Here is a 26,798-nt window from a genome sequence, read left to right on the forward strand (position 1 = left end):
AAATATGTATACACCACACCTATTGAGGCAATTTATATATAAATGAGGGAAAGAAAAATTATATACTCAAAATTTTTCTATTAAAATGACTATTTTAAAGATCCTGCCATCTCTCCCCTCCCCAGGTAGGGAAAATCTTGGTTCTTAGCCCCAGGTCATTGTGAAATAAAGAATTCCTGCAGAAAGTCACACTGCTGGCAGGAGGAGGCCACTGGGCTTCCTGACTCCGTCCTCCAGCTCATGCTGGGTATTTCTACCACAATGGGGCATTACGGGGGGCTGGTGGAAGCCAGGGTTCCTCTGCACCTCTCTGTCCTGAGGTTCCCCCCCCCCCCCGGAGGCTTGCGCATAATTTAGTGTTTCTTTTTATTTGCTTAGTGTTCCCTTGACCTGTCTAATACTGACAGGTTCTTCTTTAGACTGTGTTCTGTGCCCGCCCTGACTCATAAGACATGAAAGTCCGGAGAATTTAATGCAGAGCCATGTCCTGTGAATGAGTTCTAGGGTCAACCCTTGAAGAAGACACCGTAGCCATTTCTGGCTGTGTCTCATTCTATCATTCTGTAGTCATTCTCGCTCATGAGGCAGAGGGGAATACATCAGATCAGTTCTTAACTGAGGACTTCTTAATCAGAGCAAAGACGTATATCACGAATTTACCATTCAGTTCTGTTTTGGGTCTGCCTGTAGTTAAAAAAACTGAAACTTTCAAATGCAGGAAGTAGAATGTTTAACATAAACTGGAAATACTGAATAGATGTCTGGTTTGGGTGAAAGAATGAAAACGATCTACTACTTAGGAGAAACTCAGCCTTTTAAAATAACTTCAGACTCCTTTCTCGATTTCTAGCATGTATAGGAAATATGATTCAACCAGAATAAAGACGGAAGAAGAAGCCTTTTCAAGTAAGAGATGCTTAGAGTGGTTCTACGAATATGCAGGTAGGTCCTCATTTAGATGATCTCAGACTGAACCTCGTGAAAATAAGGACTATCTCAGGGAGGATTAAAGGATTTAAAAATGTGCACTTTTCTGATGTGGTTTGTGTGCTGTCTCTTCCTGTTTGAGGGAGGGAACATCGTCGAAACAAATCACCAAATGTCCTATTTATAGACAGCAGCTAAGCCAAAGAATTCAGAACACTAGAAGGGAACTGAAAAGATGAATGCACTTGGGAGAAATACTCGGGATTGCTAGGAAACCTATTTAGAATGCTGGGAGTGGGTGACTGTTTGGTTTGTACATCAAAGTTAAAATAAGCTTTGCTGCTTTGAACCCTTATGTGCAATGGAATCTCTTATATTAAGTGTCTATTTTGAAAGATCATTTGGCAGAAAATGTTTGTTTTGTCATTTAAAATGTCTTAAATTCAGTCCTATTTTTGCAACTTACAATAACTGGTTGGGTAATATCATACTGAAATCCAGGGGTGGTTTGTCACTGTGGCTGTGTGCAGTGCAAAAAGAAAAGGAGTGTTTCCAGACAAGTTTGAGCCAAAGGCTCCTCTCCCTTTCCTCTTTGCCGTGTTTCTGGCCTTTTCATAGCCTATAAATTTGATGATTTCAGCCCCTTGCAAACCGATTTTCCTGTCATATCTGTCTCTGCTCCCAGCTAGGTTTCACGGGCCTCCCGTTGTCTTATTTAAAAAAACAAAACAAAAACAAAAACAAGAAAACTGAATAGATTGTACATGTGATTCCCTAGCAGTCCCCTCCAGCTTCGCCTCTTGTTGAAAACTCCCTGCAACCTACAGGTTGGAAGACCTGACTCACTGCCATTCCTCCACCTGGAGTGTTTTCTCTCTGCTTTTCCATCTGACAGCCCTCGTTGTACATCTTCGAAGCCCCTTAATTAGCCTAATAGCCTTCTTTGTACTTTACGGGACATTTTTCATAACTAGTTCTCCTACCCTTTCATTAGGTGTCAAAGCGAGGGTGCCTCCTGTGGTCTGATCTTGCTGTTCCCCCCGCTCCCTGCCTCACCCTTTTCGTTTTCTTTCTTTCTTTTTCTTTTTTTAAGATTTTATTTTTAAGTAATCTCTCCACCCAGCGTGAGGCTTGAACTCATGACCCTGAGATCACGAATTGCACACACCACCAACTGAACCAACCAAGCGCCCCCAGCATGTGTAGGTTTCTTTTGTTTTTGTTTTTTATTTGTCTTTCGTTTTGATGTGCTTCACTTTATTAAGCATTCAGGTACTGTGTTTTTTACAGCTTGATGATTTGGGGTGGCCCTGCATGAAGCTAATCTTCCTACACCATTTTTCGGACAGCATTTGCTTACTTGGTGTCTCTATGTCATGTTTTAGCAATTTTCACAATATTTCTTTTTTTTTTAATTTTTATTTATTTATGATAGTCACACAGAGAGAGAGAGAGGCAGAGACACAGGCAGAGGAAGAAGCAAGCTCCATGCACCGGAAACCCGACGTGGGATTCGATCCTGGATCCCCAGGATCGCACCCTGGGCCAAAGGCAGGCACCAAACTGCTGCGCCACCCAGGGATCCCAATTTTCACAATATTTCAAATTTTTTCATCATTTGTTATGGTGATTTTTTTTGGGGGGGGATGTTATGGTGATTTTTAAAATGATTATTTTTTAATTAAAATTAAATTTGCCAGCATATAGTATAACACTCAGTGCTCATCACATCACTTATCCTCCTTAATGCCCTTCACCCAGTTACCCATCACCCCCCCTTCTGCAACCCTTTGTTTCCCAGAGTTAGGAGTCTCTCATAGTTTGTCTTCCTCTAATTTTTTCCCCACTCGGTTTCCCTTTTGGTCCTTTTCACTATTATATTCCACATATGAATGAAAGCATATGATAATTGTCTTTCTCTGATTGACTTATTTCATTCAGTGTAATACCCTCCAGTTCCATCCACATTGAAGCAAATGGTGGGTACTCGTCCTTTCTGATGGCTGAGTAATATTCCACTGTCTGTATAGACCACATCTTCTTTATCCATTCATCTGCCAAAGGACGTTGTGGCTCCTCCCACAGTTCAGCTATTGTGGACCTTGCTGCTGTGAACATTGGGGTGCAGGTGTTCCGGCGTTCCACTGCATCTGTTTCTTTTTTTTTTTTTAATTTTTTTGTTTTTTTTAATTTTTTTTATTTTTTTTGCATCTGTTTCTTTGGGTGAATACCTAGTGGTACAATTGCTGGGTCGTAGGGTAGCTCTATTTTTAACTGCTTGAGGAACCTCCACATAGTCTTCCATTGTGACTGCACTAGCCTGCATTCCCACCAACAGTGCAAGAGGGCTCCCCTTTCTCCACGTCCTCACCAACATTTATTGTTTCCTGTGTTGTTAATTTTAGCCATTCTCACTGGTCTAAAGTGGTATCATTGTGATTTTGATTTGTATTTCCGTGATGATTAGTGATGTGGAGCATTTTTTCCTGTGCTTGTTGGCCATGTGTAGGTCTTCTTTGGAGAAATGTCTGTTCATGTCTTTTGCCCATTTCTTGAATAGATGGTTTGGTTTTTGGGTGTTGAGTTTGATAAGTTTTTTATAGATCTTGGATACTAGCCCTTTATCTGATAGGTCATTTGTGAATATCTTCTGCCATTCTGTAGGTTGCCTTTTAGTTTGGTGATTGTTTCCTTTGCTGTGCAGAGCTTTTTATCTTGATGAAGTCCCAATAGTTCATTATTGCTTTTGTTTCCCTTGCCTTTATAGACGTGTCTTGCAAGAAGTTGCCGTGGCCAAGTTCAAAGATGTTGCTGCCTGTGTTCTCCTCTAGGATTTTGATGGATTTCTGTCTCACATTTAGATCTTTCATCCATTTTGCATTTATCTTTGTGTACCTATCCATTTTCTCGTAAGAGCCTGGCCCCTTTGGCCACAGATGTTGTGCCATGGGGCTGGCAGATGACTCAGGCCAGACCAATCAGATAACATTTCCTGAGATTTTCAGATTGAAGCTAGGAGAAGAGTATCTTTCTCTTCGGGTGGTAGACTTGAAAGGGCATGATTCTGATTCCTGGAGGTCTTTGGATTTTTTGTTAACCACCTCAGTATCTTTCTAATGAATTCTCCTTCGTAATTTGAACAGGTTTGAGCTGGATTGTGTTTGCAGGGCATGGACATTCATACAAATGCTTACATAGTATTTGAACATATGTATTTCCATGTCACATCATGAAGAAATGAATCTCTTGAAGACATTTTGTATTCCTAAGAAAAGTGGTTGGCACTCTGCCAGGCGTTTGATAGATGGGTGCTGGATGAAGAGTTTTCTCATATTTGTATCACTTTGATTATGAAGGTTTTTTGCTTTTGTATCTTGGTTCATAGCGATTTTTATGAAGTGAGTTAAGAAAAGGATGTTTTAAACAGACAAAAAGTACACTTCTACCGTCAGAGCACAGCTCTTTTGATTTGTGTGTGTGTGTGTCTTCCTTTACAAGCAAACATAATTTTTCCATGGTATGACCACACTTCTGTTTCCTTTAAGAAGAGAACAGGCTACAGTTTTCCTTCTTGTTTGCTTTCTTCTGGCTCAGGACGGTGACATTTGGGATAAAGTTTAAGCCACATTCTTTAGGTTCCTTGAGATCCCTGTCAGATGGCTCCTTGCAGTTCATCCTTGCAAAAGTTTTGTAGGTATGGCTATCCCTATTTTTATCCACCATTCTCATTTTATAAGGGAAAATGGCTTAAAATTGGGGAATCATTCAGAGCCCCAATTAAAGTTTTCACTTTTAATGATCTCAAGCACATGGATGTGAGCTGTAGATCATTATTCAATGGTGAATAATAATAATAACGAATGGTGAGATGACCAGGGTGACTGTCAGGTTGTGCTATGGGATGAGCTAGCTAGCACGAGGAAGGCTTTAACACCCATGCTGAGTTCTGTGTCCTTAGGAAAGAGCTAGCCGGTTTGGGTGGACTCCCTGCACTTTAATCTGGAGTGGATCATACAGGCCTTGGTGGAGGAGTTGTTTCATAGGGGTGCCCCTTTAGTTCTTCCAACATCTACCCAGAGTTCTCGGTTCCACTTCTTGCCCTGCCCTCTGCTGCCTGAGGCTCCTGCATCCTGAGCCTAGCTCCTTACTGGCCTGTTAACCCCAGCACTGCTTTACACATTCTGGGATGTAGCCTCTCCCCTTTTAATATCCCTATCAGCTCCATTTCTGATTCTCAGACATGTAATTAATGAAACCCACTCCACTGGAGGCTCTTCCTCCCGGGCGCTGTGGTCGTAGGTTTCCTCCCTTTTGGACTTTGGTCCTTACGTCTTTGTGACTTGAGAAAGGAAGGTGGACGAGTGCTATTTAACCTCCATCTGAAACTGGAGTCCCATTTCTTTCCAATAGCTTGAAAAGAACCAGTTTTGCATCAAAAATTTACCTAATAATTTCCATTTTCTGAAATATATCTAAGAGTAAGGCATTCAGCCAAATATGCACATGCCAATGCTGAATTCAGAGTTATCGGGAAGCTCCCACAAGCAGATCATAGACATACTCCCAGGTCCTGAATGGAAGCCCCTTAGTTTCTATTTTGGATTAAGTTCTAGGACAGGCTTATGTTTTGGTTTACTGCAGTAAGATCAGGGACCAGGAGGAGCAGGTGCTCAGTGACCCAGTGGCCTGTCAGCAAGGGAGCAGAGGGCAAAAACAGCCGTAGGGGGCAGCGTGGCCTTGTTTGCCTCAGGGATGCAGCATGGTGGCATTATGGAAACTTCACTATGAGGGCCCTGGGCCATCATTCAAAAGGTCAAATATATTTTTTTAGGGGCAGTGCCTAAAATGGTTGGGACAGTGGGAGAAACTACTCTTTTCAGATTAATGTCTGTACATCTGCTTTCCAGATGTATCTCCGCTCTCTTGTTAGGGCATTCCACAACTTAATGATTTTAGATACAACTTTTAAAAATAATCTCCTTCATGCTTCACTTCTAACCCACTTTGTGTTATCCAGTTGCATATTCAGAATTAAGAATTCTCAGTTCTTAATGTTAGAATTAAGATGGCTGAATTCTACAAGTGGATTCATAAATTTAGTGTAAATACGATCCTAATCCCAACAGTGTGATTATAACTGAATCTAAATGTGTGCACGAGAGAGATAATCACAAAAAGAGAACAGTTGTTTTAGATATCCGGATTTTGGGTATCTTTTACATAATGTTAACAAGCTATAGTTTACTATTTTTAGGATAAAATACTACTTTTGGCAGAGTCCTGCACTGCAAGTCATGTGGTTAAAACCTTGCTGTTTAAAAACAACAGATGCGGGGCTCCTGGGTGGCTCAGTAGGTTAAGTGTCTGCTTTCAGCTCAGGTCATGATCCCAGGGTCCTGGGATCGAGTTCTGTGTTGGGCTCTGTGTCTCCTTCTCCCTCTGTCCCTCCCCACCCCTGCTTGTGCTCTCTCTCGCTCAAATAAATAAATAAAATCTCAAAAAAAGAAACCAAAAAACAAAACCCCAAACCCAGATGCAAGTATATACAGGTAACATGACAGTGGCATTGCATAAAATCTGGAAGAAAGGAAAAAACACTGGAGAACTTAACCACTGCACCATATACCTCGGCAAACCTCCTTTGAGGTATTTGCTGTTTGCCAGGCCCTGGGGTGCACTCACCTGATTTTCTAGTGCAACGAACAGACAAACTGAGAAGCATCGCCTTTGGGATGCATGCTGGCGAGAGAAGTGTCAGTGGCCAGGTGGGAGGGCGGACGGGGTGGGGAGGAAGCCAGGACCCGCCGAGGCCTTGTGCACAGGCCTGGGGAAGATGGGCGGCTCGCCAGGCTAAAGAACACATTATGGCAAAAGAGCTTTTAAATCAGGAGGAATGGAAACCAAAAGGGGCAGGAATTTTAACAGAATTATAAAGTAATGTTTTCAGATCTGCAACTACCTCCCGAGGAATCCTCTCAGTATATACCAAAAAAACAGACGTCTGTTCCTAGAAACAAAGCCACTTAGCGAAATAGGAATATGTGGCTATTTCCTTATGAGAAGTTATTCTTTGATCTCATGGCCGAAATTCTTTACAGTAGCAGAACGATGTAAAGAACAGTGATGTAACGATGAACGATGTAAAGAACAGTGAGCCATGCACAGGGTCCCCATGAGTGCCGCCTCCGCTGGCAGTGGTGGCGGGGGTGCTCTCCAGGGGGTCACCAGGCATACACAGTGACAAAAGCTCGGTGAAGGATTTATAGGTGTAGCATGAACCCTTGTGTGTAGAGAAACAAACTTAAAAGTGATTTCATTGTATATTTGCACATATATGAGCATAAAAATCTTGAGAGGAGATGTGCCCGATTGGTAAAGAAAGGGAGAAAACAGCTTTTCTCTTTAGTCTATTTTGCCCTGACTTTTGTCTGAGTATTTTATTTTCCTTTGTGGATGTATTCATGTGTCATTTGTATAACATACCCATGACTGCACACACGTCGGCATATGCACTCTCAAAGCCAAAGCTAGCAGTCGATCAGATGGGTAAATGTATTTTCATTTGAGTGAAGAAGGAGATAAGGATGCTTACCTTTGTGCCACTTATTCGCCTTTGTTTTGGAAATGAGGAGCCAGTGCTGTTAGAGGAGAGGTAGAAAGAATGGGGGATAAATGGAAAGGAGGAGGCAAAAATGGTCACTTGTTGGAGATGAAATGATCAAATTATGCCCGGAAAGCCACAGAGAATTTCATAGATAAACAAACAGCAAATAAATAGATACCTATTCCATGCACATAGAATTCTATAAACAATTTATTTTGGGAAGGTTACTTAAAGGCATTTTTAATAAATTATTGTCTCCGAGGAGTAGGGAGAGGTTGGAAGGGAAACTTGCTTTCTAATTTTTTTCACTTTTAAATGAAAACTTGTATGATGTTTATTAATGTAGCAAAAAAATAACTGAATTAAAAATACAGTAATCTTTTATTTGGATAGTAACTTTTATTATTGTCTTAATATTTAAGTATTTATTACTTAAAGATTTCAGTTTTTAAACTTTTGTTTGAAGAATAGCTCCCTTCCCCTAGTAATCAAGATAAAAGAATTAGGAATACATAGAAAAACATGTAGAATAAAAGGAGAAAAAAGAAAATCCCATAAAAGGGTAACAGATTTGGATATATGAAACAAAACATCTTGTAACAAAATAGCACATTTGTGATCAAAAGGAAAATAACAGCGTGCAGAAAAAATATTTGCCATGGCCGCACTATAAGGGAAGGGCAGAGTTTGACTTTAGGGGAGCTAAGAATTTCTGACAAGCCCTCTAGGTGATTTTAATATTCATCCTTTGTTGAGGGCAACCACCTTTATACATTCATTGTGGCTTATTATTATTATTTAAGATTTTATTTTTTTTGAGTAATCTCTACATCCAACGTGGAGCTTGGCCTCATAACTCAGAGATCAAGAGTTGCATGCTCTACTGACCATGCCAGTCAAGCATCTCTTTATTATTATTTTGTGTTGAAATTACTCCTGGAGTGCCTGGTTGGCTCAGTAAGCATGTGACTCTTGATCTTGGGGTTGTGGGTTCAAGCTCTATGTTGGGTGTAGAGATTACTTAAAAAAATAAAATCTTCCCCCCAAAAAAGAAAAAAAGGAATTCTCTGCTCTGTCGCCCTTCCTGGGGACACAGTGTCCAGTAAATGTTGCCCGGATGACATGGAGACACATGAAGATGGTGGATTCTGCAGAGCGTGCTAGATCTAGAGGCATGTCCTGTGCAAAGACTGTAGAGTGACTCCTGTATGCTGGCATTCATTCATTCATTTAATAAACTTTATAAAAGCAACTACTCCATGCCAGGTGGTCTGCTGAGGTTACACGAGAAACACGATAGCTCTTACTTTTGAGGAACTTGGAAAGACGGCTGAGCTGGGACCTAGCACAGATGTGCCAAATGTGAGAACCTCTCCTGGCATTGCTGGGGGCCCAGGGGACTGGCCCTCCCAGCCTCCACAGGTGGGGGTGGGGAGGAGTGGAGGACCCCCTGTCTGCTCTCGGTCTTAAAAACTGAATGAGGCAGCCAGCTAACACGGGGAAGGGAGAGGAAGATAGGCTGAGGCCGCAAAGTACATCTGGTGTTGGGTGTGTGTCAGGACGTATGTGCGGAGCAAACCACAGGTAAGTGTTTCTGGGTCTTGGCTTTTATTCGCTGAGTACTGTTTGTTGATTTATTTTCAAGAAACTTGATGTGGAGGTGGAAAGACTGGAAGGATGCAAAGGAAGGGAGGCACTAGATCATGGGGAACCTTACTTGATATGCCACACTTTGGACTTTATCTCCAGGTAGTGGGGAGCCATTGAAGGCCTTTAAGCCAGCATGGCTTCTGTGTTTGGGATGGCTCCTTTAGGTGGTAGCGTGCAGGATGGGTTGGAGGGTACGGGGCTGTGAAGCTGGGGAGGCCCTGAGGAGCCTGCTGTGGTAATGTGAGTCTAAAGCCTGAACAGGCCGGCACAGGAGAGGTACAGTTAAGAAATATTTGGAAGGAAAAACTGGCAGTGCAGTTGCTAAGTGGCCGTAGAAAGTGTAGGAGAAGGAAGAGTCCAGGATGACTCCCGGGGTTCTATTTCTGGTGGCGCCACCAAGTGAGACGATATAGGAGGGAAAGGACGATCCACTCAGTGAGGTGGTGGCTGAAAATGTGAAATGCAGGAGGCGGCTGGGGGCAGAAGATGGGTTTAGCTGTGGCAGTTAAACAGGAGGTAGGGCGGCCAGGCAGTGGCGTGCTAGACAGCCCCAAACTAAGGGGAAAAGCATGGGCCCGGGAGCTGGAGCATCGATGAAACTTGCTTGGGAGAGGGTAGCGAATGGACTAGGGGAGGCTTCAGGCTGGAGTTCTGTGCATCAGCTTTAACAAGTGGGGAGAAGCAAAGGAACATGCTAAGGAGCCAAAAGAGAAGTAGGAGGAAGACCAGATGAGAATAGGGTACTTCTAGGCGCTGTGGGAGGAGGCAGATTTGGGAAGAAAAAACTGCTTCAAAGTTTCTGATACCACAGAAAAGTCAGATCAAATAAAAACCAACTACCTATCAGATTTGGCAGGGGAGGTGTTATTGGTGACCTTGACAAGAAAAGTTTCAGTAGAGAGAGAGCAGAAACCAAATTGCAGTGGTTGAAGGATGAATGGGAGATGAAGTAGAGATGGAACATGTAGGCAGTGCTTTCAGGAAGAAACCGAGCGGAAGCCAGAGTGGGAAGAAAGAGGCTTTACTGCCTTATCAAGAACAGAAAGACTCCTTGCTTTTTTCCCACGTAAGAGAAGCAATTATGTTGTTTCCCAGTTAATTTTGTAAAGAAGATCGTGTGGTTCCCTGCTAGATTTCCAGAGATGATTGTATGTATTGAAATTATTACCAAAATAAGTCAGAGCTTTAAGCTAAAGAGCAGAGGAGTTGGACTCAGGTAGCCTTATCTTTAAACATAAATTATTTGTAGCCTGTGTCCCTAGGTTGAAAGGCATGGCAATAAATTGACTTAAATGACGGTGTAAAGCCGAATCCTTTAAAAGGAAGTAACAGAAATTCAGAATGGTTTTCAACTTATCACTCAGTGATTTCTTCTTTCAGGAAGGCTTATGGCCTGTAAGTGTTTGATTTTAGTTTACTTTAATAATATTTTAACAATATGTTACTACTCTAGTAGTAATAGTTTACATGGGTGGATTTAATTTATCTAAGATTGCATTTCATCACAGGTACTGATGATGTTGTAGGTCCTGAAGGAATGGAGAAATTTTGTGAAGACATTGGTGTTGAACCAGAAAATGTAAGTCTAACCTATTAAGTTGGACAAATCAATTGATTATTTTCCTTAACTCTTTTGTCCTTTGACAAATGAAGCAACAGTAGAGACGTAACGGTGGGTTAGTTTTATGAGGCAATCTAAGAAATAAGTTCCAATTCTAATTTGATTTCTAAGCAAAATTTTTTGTTGTAACTGGTATGGTGTAACTAGTCACTTTTTTTCTCTTGTTTCATTTCTTGTATCTAAAAGATATGATAATAAAGTAATTAGATGTTTAAAAAGTGATGTGGATCTGTGTACCTCCAGTAAGAGATCAGCCGGGAGACTGAGTCACGGTCTATTCTGTATTTGTGCGGGCTAATGTAGTTTATCCACATCTTTTTTTTTTTTTTTTTTTTTTAAGATTTATTTATTTATTTATTCATGAGAAACAGAGAGATTGAGAGAGAGGCAGAGACACAGGCAGAGGGAGAAGCAGACTCCATGCAGGGAGTCTGACATGGGGTCTCCAGGATCACGCCCTGGGCCGAAGGCGGCTCTAAACTGCTGAGCCACCAAGGCTGCCCTGTCCACATCTTTGAATAATTAATAACTTGTAAGAGTTTTGCGTAGATTGTAATTATCAAGAATTTTTCATAGTTCTTTTGCTTCTGATTGAATTTAACTCTGGGATTGCTTTTTAGTATAAAGGTCTTAAGTATTTCCTTAAAAAATTACGTTAGAAAAAAATTACATTAGAAGTTAAGTTTATATGCTTAATGATTTTTTTCTTACTTCTTATCATCATGTTATTGTTGAATATCTTTCCCTGTTCCTACATCATCTCTCTCAAACTAAAATGAAAAATGATGCTCATACAAGTGTCCTGGCTCATTAACTGTGCAGTTTAATATTGTATTAGCCTCCAGTTTAACAAATATGTCTCAGATTCTAAATGAATTTATGATCTAGGAGGGATCTTAAGAGATCATCCCCCTCATTCAGACTCTTCTTGGCTCGTTAGCTGGTGCCCATGCATATATCATGTTTTTAAAGAAAACTAGAAATCAAAAAAAACCAAAAAACAAAAAAAAAACAAAACTAGGAATTAAGACCACACTTTTTTGTTAAAACTTTTCTCTACTCTTAATGTTTGTGTGCCTCTGTCCTCCTCCCAAATCCCCCCAACACTTTACATTTTCTAAAGAGCCTTTAGCTCGCTACATGGATTTTTGTCTTGTATTTTTTTATTTTAATGTGATCCAGTTTAGGTATCTTAATAAATTATTCAGCTTGCTATAAAGGTTTGGGGACAACTGGGCCAATAGTATTTGCCTGATGTGGTCCATAGACTAGTCATAGACCTAGGAAAGAACATTTTACTGGCTGTATGAAAGGAAGTTTCCTGATGGCCTGGGCCAAGGTTAGCAGAGTGTTTGTTTTCTGGACTGAGTAGTAAGGAGTGAGAGTGACTTGGGCCTGAGAGAGGACCTAAAGGTTCTACCCAGAGCATAGTCATCAGCACTCGGCCAGAGGGGGCTGGAGGACGCCAGTGGGGCCCAAGGGGAGGGATCCAGAGGCCAGGCTCAGGCCTCCAGGGTGAGAGGCATTGTGTGAGCATTTACTCTCAGCAGCCTAGAAGGACCTGTTGGGTGGAGGGAGTGCTGGTGTTGATTCTAGTTCTTCAAATACCAGTACTCCATAATGGAGAGATGCCGTTGTTATCCTTTTGGGGAGCAGTCATGAGGCCTCTCGTTGTCAGTTTCTGTAGGAAAAGAGTCTTGAAATGTCGAGTCACATTGAAGACTAGACTAGGAGACCGAATTTAGAATATTTTTCCAAAGTATTTATTACCGTGCTTCAGTTCTAAGATGCCACTGATAGAGGCTGTATTTTTTATAATCACTAAGAAAAAATGTTGCTAAGTAAACTCTGATATGCATCAATTGTGAATGCATCCCAATTTCAGAAATGTTAACATCTGAAAAATAAGCAATAAAATAATTTTTTAAAGGCTTGTCTTCACTGTTGCCTTAACGCTTTAAAGCACTTTAAAGGTTTTAAAAACCCTCACCTTGCCTTTACAGCTTATGAAATTTAAGCAGGCTTGTAAAATTCAAATCTGTCATATACGAAGGCAACAGCAAAATCCTTTATTTAAGTAATTAACATCCTGATTAGCTACCATAAGAAAAGGTCCATTTTGTGTAAAGAAACACTCACTGTAAATATCAACTTGGCTTTTTAGGCACATTTCTTGCATACTTTGTGTGTGTGTGTGTGTGTGTGTGTGTGTGTCTGTGCCCTAACCATTTTTTTTTTTTTTACTTAACAAGTGTTAATGTGGAACTGTAAACCTTTCTGATAGAGGATTTAATATATAATATAGATTTTGTTTGAGAACATACTGAGTTTGAATTAGAAAAATGTGGGTTATTTTACCTAGGTAAATTGATATTCTGGAGTCAGAATTCCAAGAAAAGCTGAGGCATGAGGAGAAATGTGTAAATTGGAAGAACATGTAAGCTCTTTTTGGGAAGTTCTGAGTAGATCCTGGCCTCTTAAGTTAAAGTTTTTTAAACCTATTAAGCAATCATATCTTGTGATGATATGCATTGGTTTGCTAATCAGTACTAGTAATCTACCTACTAGTCTGGATTTTTTAACCTAAAAAACCTAGTGACTTTAAAAACTGGTTATGTACTGATTTAATTGAGATTTGATGAAAGGGCTTAGATTCAGTGGGTTCTCGTTGATAATAATTTCCAAGGTGGAAAACTGATGCTGAAGTCAGCATCAAGAGAAAGCCTTTCATTAATCTTGCATCAATCTTGAAGTCAGCATCGAGAGAAAGCCTTTCATTAATCTTGCAGTTATAAATTAGACAAAGCTGGACATTTTTAGTCTACAAACTAACTTGTTGGCAAATAAAAGGACAGACGTTCTGAACCTCCTAAATGACTATTCTGGAGTACTTAATGTGTGTGTTGGCTCTCAGAGTCTAATGAAATCATCTAAAGTGATTTCTAATTGACTGCTTGCCTTAATTTTTTCATGTTATATCATCCTCTTACCACCATCACCACCTGACCCAGTGGGGCTGAGGACTAATGTTTTAGGGCAGTTCTTCTGGTAGTTGACGTGAGCCTTCAGGTCCTGTGTAAAGAAATCAGATTAACTTCCAAATGTGGAATATGCTAGTCCCTGGCCACCTTTTGCAGAAACATCTATTTTTTTTCCCCATTGTTTTTATTTCCCCCATTGGTTTTTGTTACAACAAATGGAGATGTAGCCATTCAGCAGTGTGTATGTGGTCCCCAGGTCAGGACTTGGGTGTCCCTTAGGTATGGACAGCCGTCCAGGATACTCAGTCCTACAGAGTGTCTGGAAGGTCCTAGGAAATCCCTGCCCCTCTTCTTTACCTGTCTAGGGCTGACCTACTTTCTTTTTTAGTTACTCCTCCTCTAATCTTGGGTCTTTGAGGTAGGTGAGATGGGAAGGCTTCCACTTCTTCCCCAATCATGGATGGGTAGACCCGGCTGTGTCCCTGTGCAGGGTCCCGGACAGCTGGAAGCTGATGTACTTTTGAAATGTAACTTTGTGTTTACACCTTCGGTGTTTATTAAACTCACCATCAGGATCTCTGGGCCATTTCTTCCCTAAAGCAGCTAAGTGGTAAGCAGTGCCGTAAACTAGAGTCATCACGGTTCCTGATACCTGCAGGGTCTCAGAAGATTCACTCAAAGCAAGAGCGGTGCCCCTCTGAGGAGTGATTGGGCCGTGCGCCTCAGCCTGTGCTCGGTCCAGGCACAGCCTCTTTAGGGGAATGTTGAGCCATTTTATATCCTATTCCTCCAGTGTATATGGTTCCGTTCACCAACATTAATGTGTTTGTGATACAACTCCACTATTACAATTGTCCTGCCACCCACCTTTTTATTTTTTAGCCCTCTGCTCCTGTTCTTTTCACTTAATAAACCTTGGAGATTGTTCCCTGTTTCTGCTGATAGCTCTCCTTGGTTTGTCTTAATGGCAGCATCGTATTCCTTTGTGTGGAGAGTATTCAGCAAGGAAATGTTTAATTAGTCCCTTATTAATAGATGTTTGGTTGTTTCAGTCTTTGGCTGCTATAAATAATACCACAGAGAACATTGTTGCATATACATCTTCGTGTGTATGTGCAGGTATATCTATAGGAGAACTTTCCTTAAGTCCTGGAATTGCTGAGTCAATAACTCATTTTGAATTTTGATAAATATTGCAGAACTGCCCTCTGGAGAGGTTAATGGCTTTACACTTCCACCATCATGCATCATAAGAGTTCATGTTTCCCTAAGGTCTTGTCAGCAGACTAATTATCAACCTTTTTAGATGTTTTCCAAACTAGAACTCGTTTTTGAAGTTACCCTGTTCATATTTCAGTGACTGAACAGAAGCATTTGGGAAGTTGTTGATATGTCTCATTTCCTAAGATCTGTCATTCTGATTTGATCAGTCTATTTTTTTGTTTGTTTTTATACAGGTAGTTATGCTTGTCCTAGCTTGGAAACTGGATGCACAAAACATGGGTTATTTTACTCTACAGGAATGGTTAAAAGGAATGACTTCTCTACAGTAAGTCCGGAGGCTGCCCTGGGCTGGAGGTTGGGGGGAGGCTTCCACGCACTCCCCAGCTGGCTGCTTCCTCCCCGGGATGTCAGGGAGCCTGGATTAGGTGACTGGAGGAAGCCACGTGTTCTGGCCGACTTCCCTGTGGCCATAGGTATAAAGACCAAATCCTATTTTTATATGGTGAAGAGAGGACATTATGCATGAATTTTAGCAATTAAAATTTTTATACAACGTATATTGTTTATTTTAGTATTCTTCTAGAACAGATCTGCCCTGTAGAAATAGACCAGCCTCTCCTCGTAGATGTCAGCCATATGTTTAATTTTAAATTTCCTAACAGTTGCATTAAAAAAAAAAGTTAAACTAAAGGTAAAATTAATTTTAACGTATTTTATTTAGTATCCAAAAATGTTATTATTCCAACATATAATCAGTATTTTAAAAATTAATGAGCTGTTCTTTCTTCATATTAAATCTTCAAAATCTGGTGTGTATTTTATATTTCTGATCTGTCTCATTTTGCATTAACTGTATTTGAAGTGCTTGGTAGCCACATGTGTCCAGTGACTACCATATTAGCACACTTGCAGAGCTTAAAAAATAGCAAAGGCAAATTACCAGCATCTGGTTTACATGTAGGGAGAAAAAGTTGACTAGAAACTTTGACTTTCAGATGAGTTATTTGATGTCTTCTATTTTATATATTCTGATTTTAGCTTTGGCAAAATTGGAGCTTGATTACTCGAGTGATTAAAAAGTAGTAATAGCTTCTACTTGTGTTACCTGAGCCAGAATAAGAAAAAAGAAATAGTGTTTTTTTTTTATGTGTCCACTTTGCACACGCGTGTATGTGTGAGGGTGTACATGCACTTGAGTTTCACTCAGGAAAACAGTTGCTACTCTGTACTCCGCATTGAAGGATACAGTGGGGATGGGTGAGTCAGTGTTTTCGTGGTACTGGAAGACGAAGTGCTGATTCTTCGCATGAGAAGTTTGGTCTAAAGTGCTGGGGGATGGCTCTTTTCCTTTTCACTTTAACTTGGAATAACAGACTTTGATATTTACTGGATTGAAATTGGAGTGGAAATGGATTTATGGTTTTATTTAAACAATTTTGGAATTTGTCAACTTGCTAGCATTGTCCATTTGTTATTGATGAGAGTGCTTTCTTTGCACTTGGTTGTAGTAGTCTTATTGCACTTTTCACTGCTCTCCCGTGTGAGCCTCATGGCTGCCTGCTAAGGAAGACAGATCAGGCTTTATCCTGCACATTTTGCAAATGAGGAAACTGAAGCTTAGCAGGGATACAGGAAACGTTAAACTAAGTGGCAGGATTGGGAAGAAAACCCCAAACTTCTGATTCCTAAGTCATGTTCTTCCTCTAACAGTTACCGTCTGATGGCAAACGAGTGTTAGGTAAAAGTCAAGTCACCCTTGATACACCTTCCTGACAGCATGCTCTAGAATTTTAGAGTTAAGCCCTCTGAAGTCTCTTTAAAAATTGTGTTTTTTGGTGTTGGGAACATGCTAACTTTGATTGTTTTCCTCACTGCCTTCCAAACACAGCACAGGATGGCTGCTCCTTTTGAAGGGTCCCTGGAGATGATGAACGTGTGGCCATATCAAGATTTTATTTCAAGGCTTCAGAGGAAGCACCATTAATATTTTTCAGGCACATTTTCATTTGTCTTAAGAGGGAGGGGATAATACCCATTTTTATGTACTTCTACATTCTTTTTCATATTTGTCTTTACAAAAGAATGTTACACAGTGCCAGGCCTTTTCCCCTGTGTTTTGAGGGTCACGCTGCCTGGGAGGTATGCAGTTTCCTGGAGGAGGTCTGTGTATTTTTGGGGGGAGGGGGCAGTCAGAAGGGGATTGCAGGGACCCTGCCGGGTCTTTGTTGGGAACTCCGCTTAACACTTGGTGTGACACATTTGGTGGCAGATGGGTTCCTGTAGGAGACTGCCCCTTGGTCCTCGCCCTTCAGGGTGGAATGACAAGCCCGACCCCCTCTAGGGACATTGAGGAGCTTGCTTTGTTTTCTTGGTCTGAAACTCTGAGATTGCTTTCCTAATCAGTGAGGAAGACATCATTAGAATAACCTTTAAGGTTCTGTGGAGTTCGGAATAGTCCAATGTCAAGTTTTAAGAACGTCCGCTCCCCCTCCCTCTGACCTCCCTAGATTCATCATTTGTTCAGCAAGTATTTAAGAAGCTGGGAGGTGCCAACCACACTGTTCTACATCCTGGGGAAATAAAATCCACAAATTAGTCCATTCAGGGCAGGGACTTGGAAGCAAAGTCCAATCAAAAGACTCAAAAGTCTTTTGACTTCTTGAATTAAGTAGTGTGTGTGTGTGTGTGTAAGGTGTGCATGCTCTGTAAGTAAGAATGCTTAGAAGTGATCACTGACGTGCTGTAAAGATGGGAAGTAGTCCATCTTCTGGGTTACCGATTTTGTCTTCTGTTTGGGATTTTTGTTCTTGTTTGATCTCTTTCTGGTTTTATTAAACCTGTCCAGTGAAGTGTTTTGAACTCAAAATGGAATTAAAGTGTGCATGAGAGTGTCTGTATATACGATACCTATTTGATTAAAATGCAAAGTTTGAAGAAATGGCTCCTGTACAGTGGGCGTGTGTGCTAGAAACGGAAGGGCCACGGGTTTTCGAACCAGAGGTTTGAATCTGCTCCACCACTTTCTGCGGGTCTGGCGGCAGTTCCAAAGCCATGAAGGGCCGGTGATGCACTGGGGCTCACACCTGGGCTCTGAGAACTCCCCCTCTTTGACCCGGGCTGGGGAGCAGCCACAGCAGCTGACAGCAGCTGGTGGGGAGCAGTCGTCCCCAGGCTCCGTAGATTATTCTCAGTCCGGAGAAGGCCCAGCTCGTTTCAGTTGACTACTTGTTTTACTCATCGCCTTGGTTGCTTCTGATGAATTAAGCTTATAGAGATGTGTACGCAGAACAGAACAAAAGCGTGTTAGAGATGTGGCTGACTTTGCATAGAACTGATGATGGGCTGGAAAAAGACCTTTGGCTAAGTGAAGGGGTGAAGAAGGCCTCTCCGTGGGTCATGAGAACTGCTTTCCGTTTTATAACCTGAGGCTTGTTGTCCGGATTCCTGGTGCTTCTGAATCTGTTGCAGGAGCAAAACTCACATAAGAAATGGCCCCACGGTATGTGCACGTTTTGTTTTGGGAAAGGACAGTCCCTGAGTGGTGTGGCACGGTCTGCCCCTCTAAGGCTACCACGGGCTTCCTTACGTGTGGTGCACGGAAAAGCAGGGGAACGGGCTGAAGACGGGGCTGCTTTACGGGGCTGCTTTTCCCCTGCCAGTTTCTTCCCAGGCCGGGTTAGGAGGGACTCCGTCTGCACTTGATCTCGTTGAGCGACCACTAGGTGGCAGTGTGTGGTCCGGGCCGGGTGACTCAGCGGCCTGTTCCCTGGTGGGGTCAGGCCAGAGGCTTCTGTGGGGTCGGGCCCCTTTCAAAGCAGATGAAACTCTTTAATGATGATATTAGCTCCAGCCTGTGTAGCTAACTGTCTTTAGTACATACATGAAGTGAAAAATTCACTTTGGGCATTTTATGCTTTGCGCTCCGGACAGGATCTCTGAGTGTCTTTCAAACGTAAGGACATCTGTGACCAGGGTGGTGGCTGGACTCCCGGGCTTGCTACAGAACTTCACATGTGGCCTTGCGGTTCTACCCAAAGAGTCACAGCTATCTCGTTTTCTTAGCTGGGTAGCAGTAACACTTGTCTAGGTGAGGAGTCCCTGCCCTTGAATCTGTTGAGACAAACATCCGTTCTTCCTCTCGTTGGGCAGGAGTACACTAAACCACCTGCCAAAACCTGGCCAATTTCCTGTGGTTTTGGTCCTTAACCTTCCTTTCCAGTGAAGAGCAGAGACCTTGGCCTTAAATATTTTGGTGTCTGTTTTCTTTGACCCTCCCCCATATTATTAATAAAATATTATTAGTTATTTATACTATTTAAAAAATCATACAGAAGAATGTCCAATGCAGAGTAAGTCCTGCTCCCCTCCTGCCTCCTCCACTCCTGTTTCTTGTGTGTCCTTTTAGCCTCCATCACCCCTCACTTGGAGTCTGGTACTAGATCTCTAACAAGGCTGTCAGCATCTTTTTTTTTCTTCCCAGCCTTTCTCCACAGAGATCCAGAGTGAGCTTTTCGAGATGCAAGTTCAGCGGTTGTGGTCTCTCCCAGGAGGTGGCTTCCACTGTTTCTAGGATTTAACTTAAAAACAAAACAAAACAAAACAGTATGGACCACAAACCTCTTTAAGGCCTGGCCCCACCTCCCTTTCAGCCTTATCTTAGAGCCACTTCCCCTCTTCATCTACCCTGTCTAGTCACTGTGGTTTCCTTTCCGTCTTTGGCATGCCTCCTTCTGCCACTGGGCCTTTGCACATGCTGTTCCCGTTATCAGGAAAACCTCCCTGCTAAAAATACCTAGCTTCTGCTTTTAGTTGTCAACTAACATTTCAATTCCTCAAAGAAGCCTTCTCTAAAATAGTTGAATTGTTATCTTTTTTAGTTTACAAACATCAGGAAGAAATAAAAGACCTTCTAAATTATTGTAGATTCATAGAAATGAAGCATTTATTCTAGTTTTGGGGTTTTAGATATTTTATTATCTCAGTAGATTATGGGGACTGTTTTGTAGTTAGCTGCAAAAAACAAAAAAGCCTTCACAAATTTCACAAATTTATTGCTAAAAAATAGATCAGTGTGCTCTCCTATGAACCATATTTTAGTTTATAAACTGTATAAAATATTTACATTGATGATACTTATAATATATATTATTTATACTTAGTAGCAGTAGGTAAATGCTCTACAGAGGAATATAAGGAAGCACATCCAGCTTTGAAAAACATTAATATCTCTGGTGGAAATGATGACTCTTAGTTCTCATTTTTAAGGGCTAGATATTAGGAACAGAAAATCAGTTTGTAGAAATAGCCAATTAGTCTACTTCCTCAGGAAAAATAAACAGTTATGTCACTTACCTATAAAAATAGGGCTTTATCACTACCAAAGCTCCCTGGAGAAATGGCTGATTTCAAGTCTAGAGTAGAGAAAGTACAAGGTGAGCTAGAATATGTTGTGCCAGAAGCAAGGACATGCTCTCAGAGACTGACAGGGACACGTCAGAAGGACACTAGCACCAGCTTGAAGGGGCGACTGCCCAAATGAGGACAGTTTGTGCATCGAAAAGAATAAAGGCAGCTAAAGATTAATAACACTGAATGTCAAGAAGCAAAAAGCCTTAAGTCCAGAAAAGAAGAAAGGTGGTGAGTAGAACTTTGCTTTACAGAAGAACTCCAGGCAGTAGGGTAATAGCAAGATAGAGTCAGAAGAGTCACCGTTTTGTGTCTTCAAATGTAAAGTCGATGCAGGCAGGTACCACCAATGGATGCTGTAACCACCAGATGAAAGGTTGTTGAGGAACAGGATTCACAGTCTCTAGGTAGCATCCCATAGATTACATACTATTTCAGAGGAAGGAAAGTGCCTGTGAGTGGAGAATGGGGGCGGGGGGATGTTACTCTTAATTGAAAGAATCAATTTAGTGTCACTCGTAATGGGACAGACCGACATCACGAGCCTCCTCATGGGATACAGTGAACTTATCTGACAAAGTGGGATCCTACAAAACAACTTTTTTCAAAGATGACATGGTCAAGAAAGATGGAAGAAAGGGCGGGATATCCTTCTAGGGCCTAAGGAGATAGTTAAAAGCAGTGCTTGAGCCTTGATGGGATCCCGCATCAAGAAAAAGCATCTATAAAGAAAATTGAGGGAACAGTTGGGAACCTTGTAAATGGGTTGTATATTAGCTAAGAAAGTTCACATTGATAACACATTACGAGGGATGATGGTGTTTAAATGTTCGGGAGTGAAGTGCCATAGCGCTGGCACGTTACTTTCAAATGGTACAGGAAATGCATGTATGTGAGAGAGCACAAATATGACAGGAGTTGTTTTGAGCCGAGGGGATGGGTGTACAGGTGCTTATTTACTGTTCTTTCCTATTTTTCTGTACATTTGAAATTTTTTCAAAATCAAAAATGTAGGAAAAAATATATCATCATGAATGCATTCCGGCTCTAGGGTTTTTATTCTGTCTTTTGGTAATATGTTTTATCTTAGTGCCCCAAATAAGAAAAAAGAGAAAAAAAAAAAACAAAAAACCTCAGGTTGTAATTTGTCTTTATTCTGTTTTTCTAGATGTGATACAACAGAAAAACTCAGAAATACTTTGGATTACTTAAGATCATTATTAAATGATTCTACAAACTTTAAACTTATTTACAGATACGCGTTTGACTTTGCACGGGTGAGTTCTCTGGAGCCTATCCAGATGTTTCCCTCTCCTCCCTCCCCTTCCTCTCCCCCCACTTTTTATTGCCTTTTGAGGTTTGTTTTTACATGCTGCAAGCAAAGAAGTTGAGTAAGTTACTCCCAGGGTGCTAGTTAGAATCTCCTTCTACATGTATGCTTTCTAAACTAACTGATTCTGGGCAAAGAAATATAGGCTGTTAGCGAAAAGCCGTGGTGGCCGACCTTCATAGCTCTTGCGATTGGCTCAGAAGTCGTGAATAAATGGGCTAAATGTCTTTTAGATAGGCTTGGTAAAGCTTTTCATTCTCATGGAACAACAAACCTTCACCCATTGAGTTACTGCAATAAACTACTCAGATCCAATCCAGTTTCACTTTGGGTGCTGTGTTGTGTTTGGAAATCGTTTGAATTTCAAAACCCAAGCTAATTTCAGTGAACGTTACTCAAACATAGTTTCCAGTCATCGTTTTGAAAAGTTGAGCATCTTGTTCGTCACCTAGTGAGGCCCGCCCGAGTGTGTGACAGTGGTTCCATTGGAGTGAAATAAAGCCTTGTTTTTTCAGCCCGGTCACCACTGGTAGCGAGTTCGAGGCACCAGTTGGCTTGTATTCATTCGCACACAGTCCACGGCCTACGCAGTTCTACGTTAGTCAGGAAGGGTGGGGTGTTTTCTGTTAGGTTAGCGTGTTTGGTCGATTCAGGTGAGTAGGCTTCCTTGATTGATTGTTTTTAGAGAGTTCAGTGGCAGAGACCTTTTTTTTTTTTTCTTCTTACCACCACGCTGATCTTTTTCACTTTCTACGTGCTTTGGCTCTGCTGGTTCAGCACTGAAGGTTGACTTGATGGTGAATTCTGGTGCACCTGTGATAACAGCGCTCATTCTCTCTGGTGTCCTCATTTGTGAAGTTTTGCATTTTCAGAACCTTCAAATCACGACACGTGAAAGTTTATGGACGTCAGAGATGCTATGGTGACGTTCAGATACGATGTTCTACTAAATGGTGCTTGTAGAAGTGTAAATAGGAGTTATTTGCCAGATGCTTTTAGAGTAGATACGCGGTTTCTAGGCTTAAATGTTTTATTACACGGGACCGCTTTCCTCCAAAGTCAGCTGTTTCTGACTGTGCGGGTGAGGTTTGTTGAGCAGCATTCCATCTCCTCACCAAGATAAGCCCCGTTTTCTAGCTTTTCTGTTTGGGGCCAGAGCTGGCCACGTACCTGCTGCTTCACCCCAGGTTCCGTTTGCTCCTCCGGCCTTTCCCCGCCGACCCCGGGTCGGTCAGTGGGGCCTGCCTCCGAAGGGCTCCTGGGCTTGCCTCTTTCTCGGTGCTTCCACCACAGCCTGGCCGACCGAGGCCCCTGTCACTCCCTGCCTCTGCTGCCTCAGTCACCTGATCTCCACATTCCGTCCCTTCTCGTCCAGCGTCCCGTCAGCAGGGTGTCCCTCGTCTGCCTTCAGCCCCAGGGTCGCTGGGCCACCTTCCAGCTCACCAAGGCCTTCAGCCCCGGTGCCTCCGTGCCTCCCCACGTGTGGGGTGCAGCTGCCCGCCCCCCACTGTCTGAGGGACAGGCCAGGGTGGTTTCAGTTACTTCGCAGTGGAGGAGAGTGGTCCTCAGAGAAGTAGAGACGTTCTCCCGGGTCTGCTGTTCATCAGGGGGAGATCCAGGACCCAGACCCAAGTTCTGGCCCCAAGTCTAGGCCGCGGGCAGCCCCGGGCTTCCTTTCTCGCAGGACGCCTGTGTTGTGGGGAAGTCCGGGCGGCTGTCCACTGCCCGCCCTCTCGGCCTTCCTGCTCTCTGCCAGCCGTCATGCCAGACGGCCACCCGGAGCCGCCGGCGCTCCGCAGCACAGCCCCCTCCCGCGTCCACCCCGCCCACAGGTCCCCCGCACCCCGCCTTCCCGGCCCGGAGGGGGTCGTGCGCCTTCCCTGCGGGGCCCTGCCACCTGCCCTGGCGGGGCTGTGGTTTGGGTGCAGGCCCTCGTTTTTTCTCTGACAGACCAAGGGACTGTGTGTTTTCTTTCTTTGCAGCCCCAGTAACGGCCAGCAGAGTTCTTTGCTTTTAGTGAGCGTTACCAGTGAGTTAATGAGCCCTTGTATGTAGGATGAATAACTGCCACCCACATTCAGTCACTGCCAGATAGGCTCGCCGGGCCGACCTGTGCTCTCAGATGGATTCGTTATCGAATCCCTTGGTTTGGTTTGTTTAGCTGGATCTCACAAGTTTTGAGATATTGTACATATTTGCATTTGCATTCAGTTCAAAATATTCTCCCATCTTCCGCTGTGATTTTCTCCTTTGACCCACTGGTTATTTAGAAGTGTGTTGTGGTGTTATTTCCCGAGTATTTAGGACTTTCTTAATAATCCTATTACTGATACCCAGTTTAATTCCGCTGTGGTCGGAGAACATACCCTGTGTAATTAGAGTTGACTTAAACGTATGGAGACTTGGTCCGTGCTCCAGAATGCAATCTGCCGTGATGAATGTTTTCTGCGTAAAACACATAAAAGGAATGGGTATTCTGCTGCTGTTCGGCGAGGCGTTCCATGGCTGTCCATTAGGTCACATTGGTTGATGGTGCTGTCGGGTCTTCTGTATCCTTCCCAGGGCCTGCCTGCCAGATTCTGTCCATTACGGAGAGAGGAATGTGGAGGTCTCCAGCAACATGTATCCCTCCTGTCATTTCTGTCAAGGGGTTTGAAGTGCAGACACTAGGATTAGATACACTTCATTTTGTTACGTCCTCTTAAAGAATTGACTCTTTAGCATCATGAAACGTCTCTTTGCCTTAGTATTCCGTGCTCTGAAATTTACCTTGATACCAGTGGAGCCATTCCTGCTTTCTTTTGATTAAAGCCTACATGATAGCGTCTTTTTCCATCCTTTTAACATCAACCCATTCGTGTCTTTTTCTTTTTTCCATGTCTTTATTTTTAAAGTGGGTTTCTGTAGGTACGATATAGCTTCATATGACTAGCATATAGACAGTCTGACAGTATTTGTCTTGAGATGCTTAAACCGTGTACATTTAATGTAGTTACTGGTATGGTTAAATTTACACCTCCCCCTTAGTATTTTTCCCCCCCTATATGTCTCATCTGTTTCATTCCTTTTCCCCTTTTATCATGACTTACTTGGATTGGGGTATTTTTTTTTTTTTAATGATTCCATTTTAGCCATTCCATTCCACTATTGCCCTAATAGCTGCCTCTGTGTTTCATTTTCCTTGTGGTTGCTCTAGGCTTTACACATACATCTTTAACTGTTCACAGTCTTCCAATAATGTGACACCACTTTATGGATAATGCAAGAACCTTTACAGCAGTAGACTCTGATTTTGCCCCTCCATACTTTACTGCTGCTGCCGTTGTACATTTTTCTTAAACACACACTATGAAACCTCACAGAGTGGGGCACCTGGGTGGCTCAGCCGGTGAAGCATCTGCCTTCAGCTGAGGTCATGATTGTAGGGTCCTGGGATGGAGCCCAGTGTCAGGCTCCCTGCTCAGTGGGGGGTCTGCTTTCCCTCTCCCTCTGCCTCTCCCCCCCGCTTGTGCTCTTTCTCTCCCTCTTTCAGAATCTCTCTAATAAATAAAACCTTAAAAAGGAAAATCTCACAGTATATTGTCTCAGTCTTTCCAGACTGCTGTAACAAGGTACCAGAGACTAAGTAGCTCATAAGTTACAGAAACCTGTTTCTCGGAGTTCTGGAGGCTGGAAAGTCCAGCATCAAGGTGACCAGCAGGCTAGGTCTCTGGTGATTGCCCGAAAGCCTGGCCCTCGGATGGCTGTCTTTGTTGTAACTTCAGGTGGCAGAGGGAGGAGGGAGCTCCCCCGGGGGTCTCCTTTTATAAGGGCACCCCTCTCCAGCCTCAGGACCTAACCACTTCCCAAAGGCCGCACCTCCTAATAGCCGTCACCGTGGGGGTTAGGATTTCAACATACGAATTTAGGGGGAGCCACAAACGTCAGACCATACCATAAACCGTTCCCATTTTTGCTTTACATAGGCAAAAATATCTTTTGTATGCCACTTTTGTACTTTTTATTTCTTTTGCATAGATCCACCTTTCTTCCTGGTGTTGTTTGCCTTCTGCCTAAAAAATTCCCTTTAACATTTCTCCTAGTGAAGATTTTCTGGTGATGAGTTCTCTTAAGCTTTTAATTTGCCTTCCATTTAGAAGGCGCCTTTCTGGGTTAAAGAGTATAGATTGACTATTAACATTCTTTCAGTACTTTAATCTGTCTCCCTTGTCTTCTGTCTTGTGTAGTTTCTGACGATAAGTCTGATGTTCATTTTTCCTTTGAACACGGTGTCTTGTTTTCTAACAGCTTCTATTCTTTTTCGCTGCTTTTTGGCACGTTGTGATACGCCTTGGCATAATTTTCCTTGTGTGTATTCTGGTTAGGGTTCGTTCAGTTTTTTGAATCTGTGGACTTATACTTGGTACGAAGTTAGGAAGTTTGTCAGCTGTTGTTTCTTCCATATTACTTTTGTTCTCCCTTTCCATCTTTCTGGGACTGCAGTTACACCTATGTTGGATGCTTGGTATTGTCCCACAAGCCAGTGATGCCATGTTTAGGGTTTTGGCGTTTCCACCCCCCTACCCTTTGTTATATTTCTTACTACATCTGCTAATTTTAATCTTTTCTTCTACAGTGTCTAATTCTGCTGGTAATCCTAGCCTGTATGTTTTTCATTTTAGGTGCTGTATTTTTCAGCTGTAGATGTTCTATTTGAGGTTTTTTAATACCCATTTCTCTCTTCATTATGTGATAGTATCTTCCTCTATCTTCTTGAACATCTAGAACATGGTTATAACAGGTGTTTTAACAGCTTTGTCCTCTGGTACTGTAACATCTGTCACTTCAGGGTCTCTTTCCTTTTTTTAAATTTCTAATCTTGATTATGGGTCATATTTGACAAGTTCTTTGCATTCCTAGTAGTTTCTGGGTTTGTTTGTTTTTTGATTGGATGCTGAGTATTGTGAATTTTATGTTGTTGGCTCCTGGGTCTTGTTATGTTCCTTTAAATAAGAATCAATTTAAAAATTTTCCTGGTGTATAGTTACAGTTACTTGGAACCAGATTGATCCTTTG

General features: G+C 42.3%; 1 protein-coding gene across 11 annotated transcripts in view; it reads left to right on the forward strand.

Annotated features, from left to right (window-relative positions):
- DCUN1D4 (defective in cullin neddylation 1 domain containing 4) overlaps positions 1–26,798 on the forward strand; it is an 81,732-nt gene that overhangs the window by 42,714 nt on the left and 12,220 nt on the right. For all 11 annotated transcript variants that reach the window (XR_005369009.1, XM_038556063.1, XM_038556064.1 and 8 more), the window contains 4 exons: positions 851–942; positions 10,690–10,760; positions 15,241–15,332; positions 21,582–21,690. Coding sequence is in view for 10 of the 11 variants with exons in the window: in XM_038556063.1 (XP_038411991.1) it covers positions 851–942; positions 10,690–10,760; positions 15,241–15,332; positions 21,582–21,690 (364 nt within the window). In the remaining variant the exon portion in view is untranslated. The remainder of the gene's footprint in view (positions 1–850; positions 943–10,689; positions 10,761–15,240; positions 15,333–21,581; positions 21,691–26,798) is intronic.

This window comes from Canis lupus, chromosome 13 (genome assembly GCF_011100685.1).
Source record: "Canis lupus familiaris isolate Mischka breed German Shepherd chromosome 13, alternate assembly UU_Cfam_GSD_1.0, whole genome shotgun sequence".
Lineage (NCBI taxonomy): Eukaryota > Metazoa > Chordata > Mammalia > Carnivora > Canidae > Canis > Canis lupus.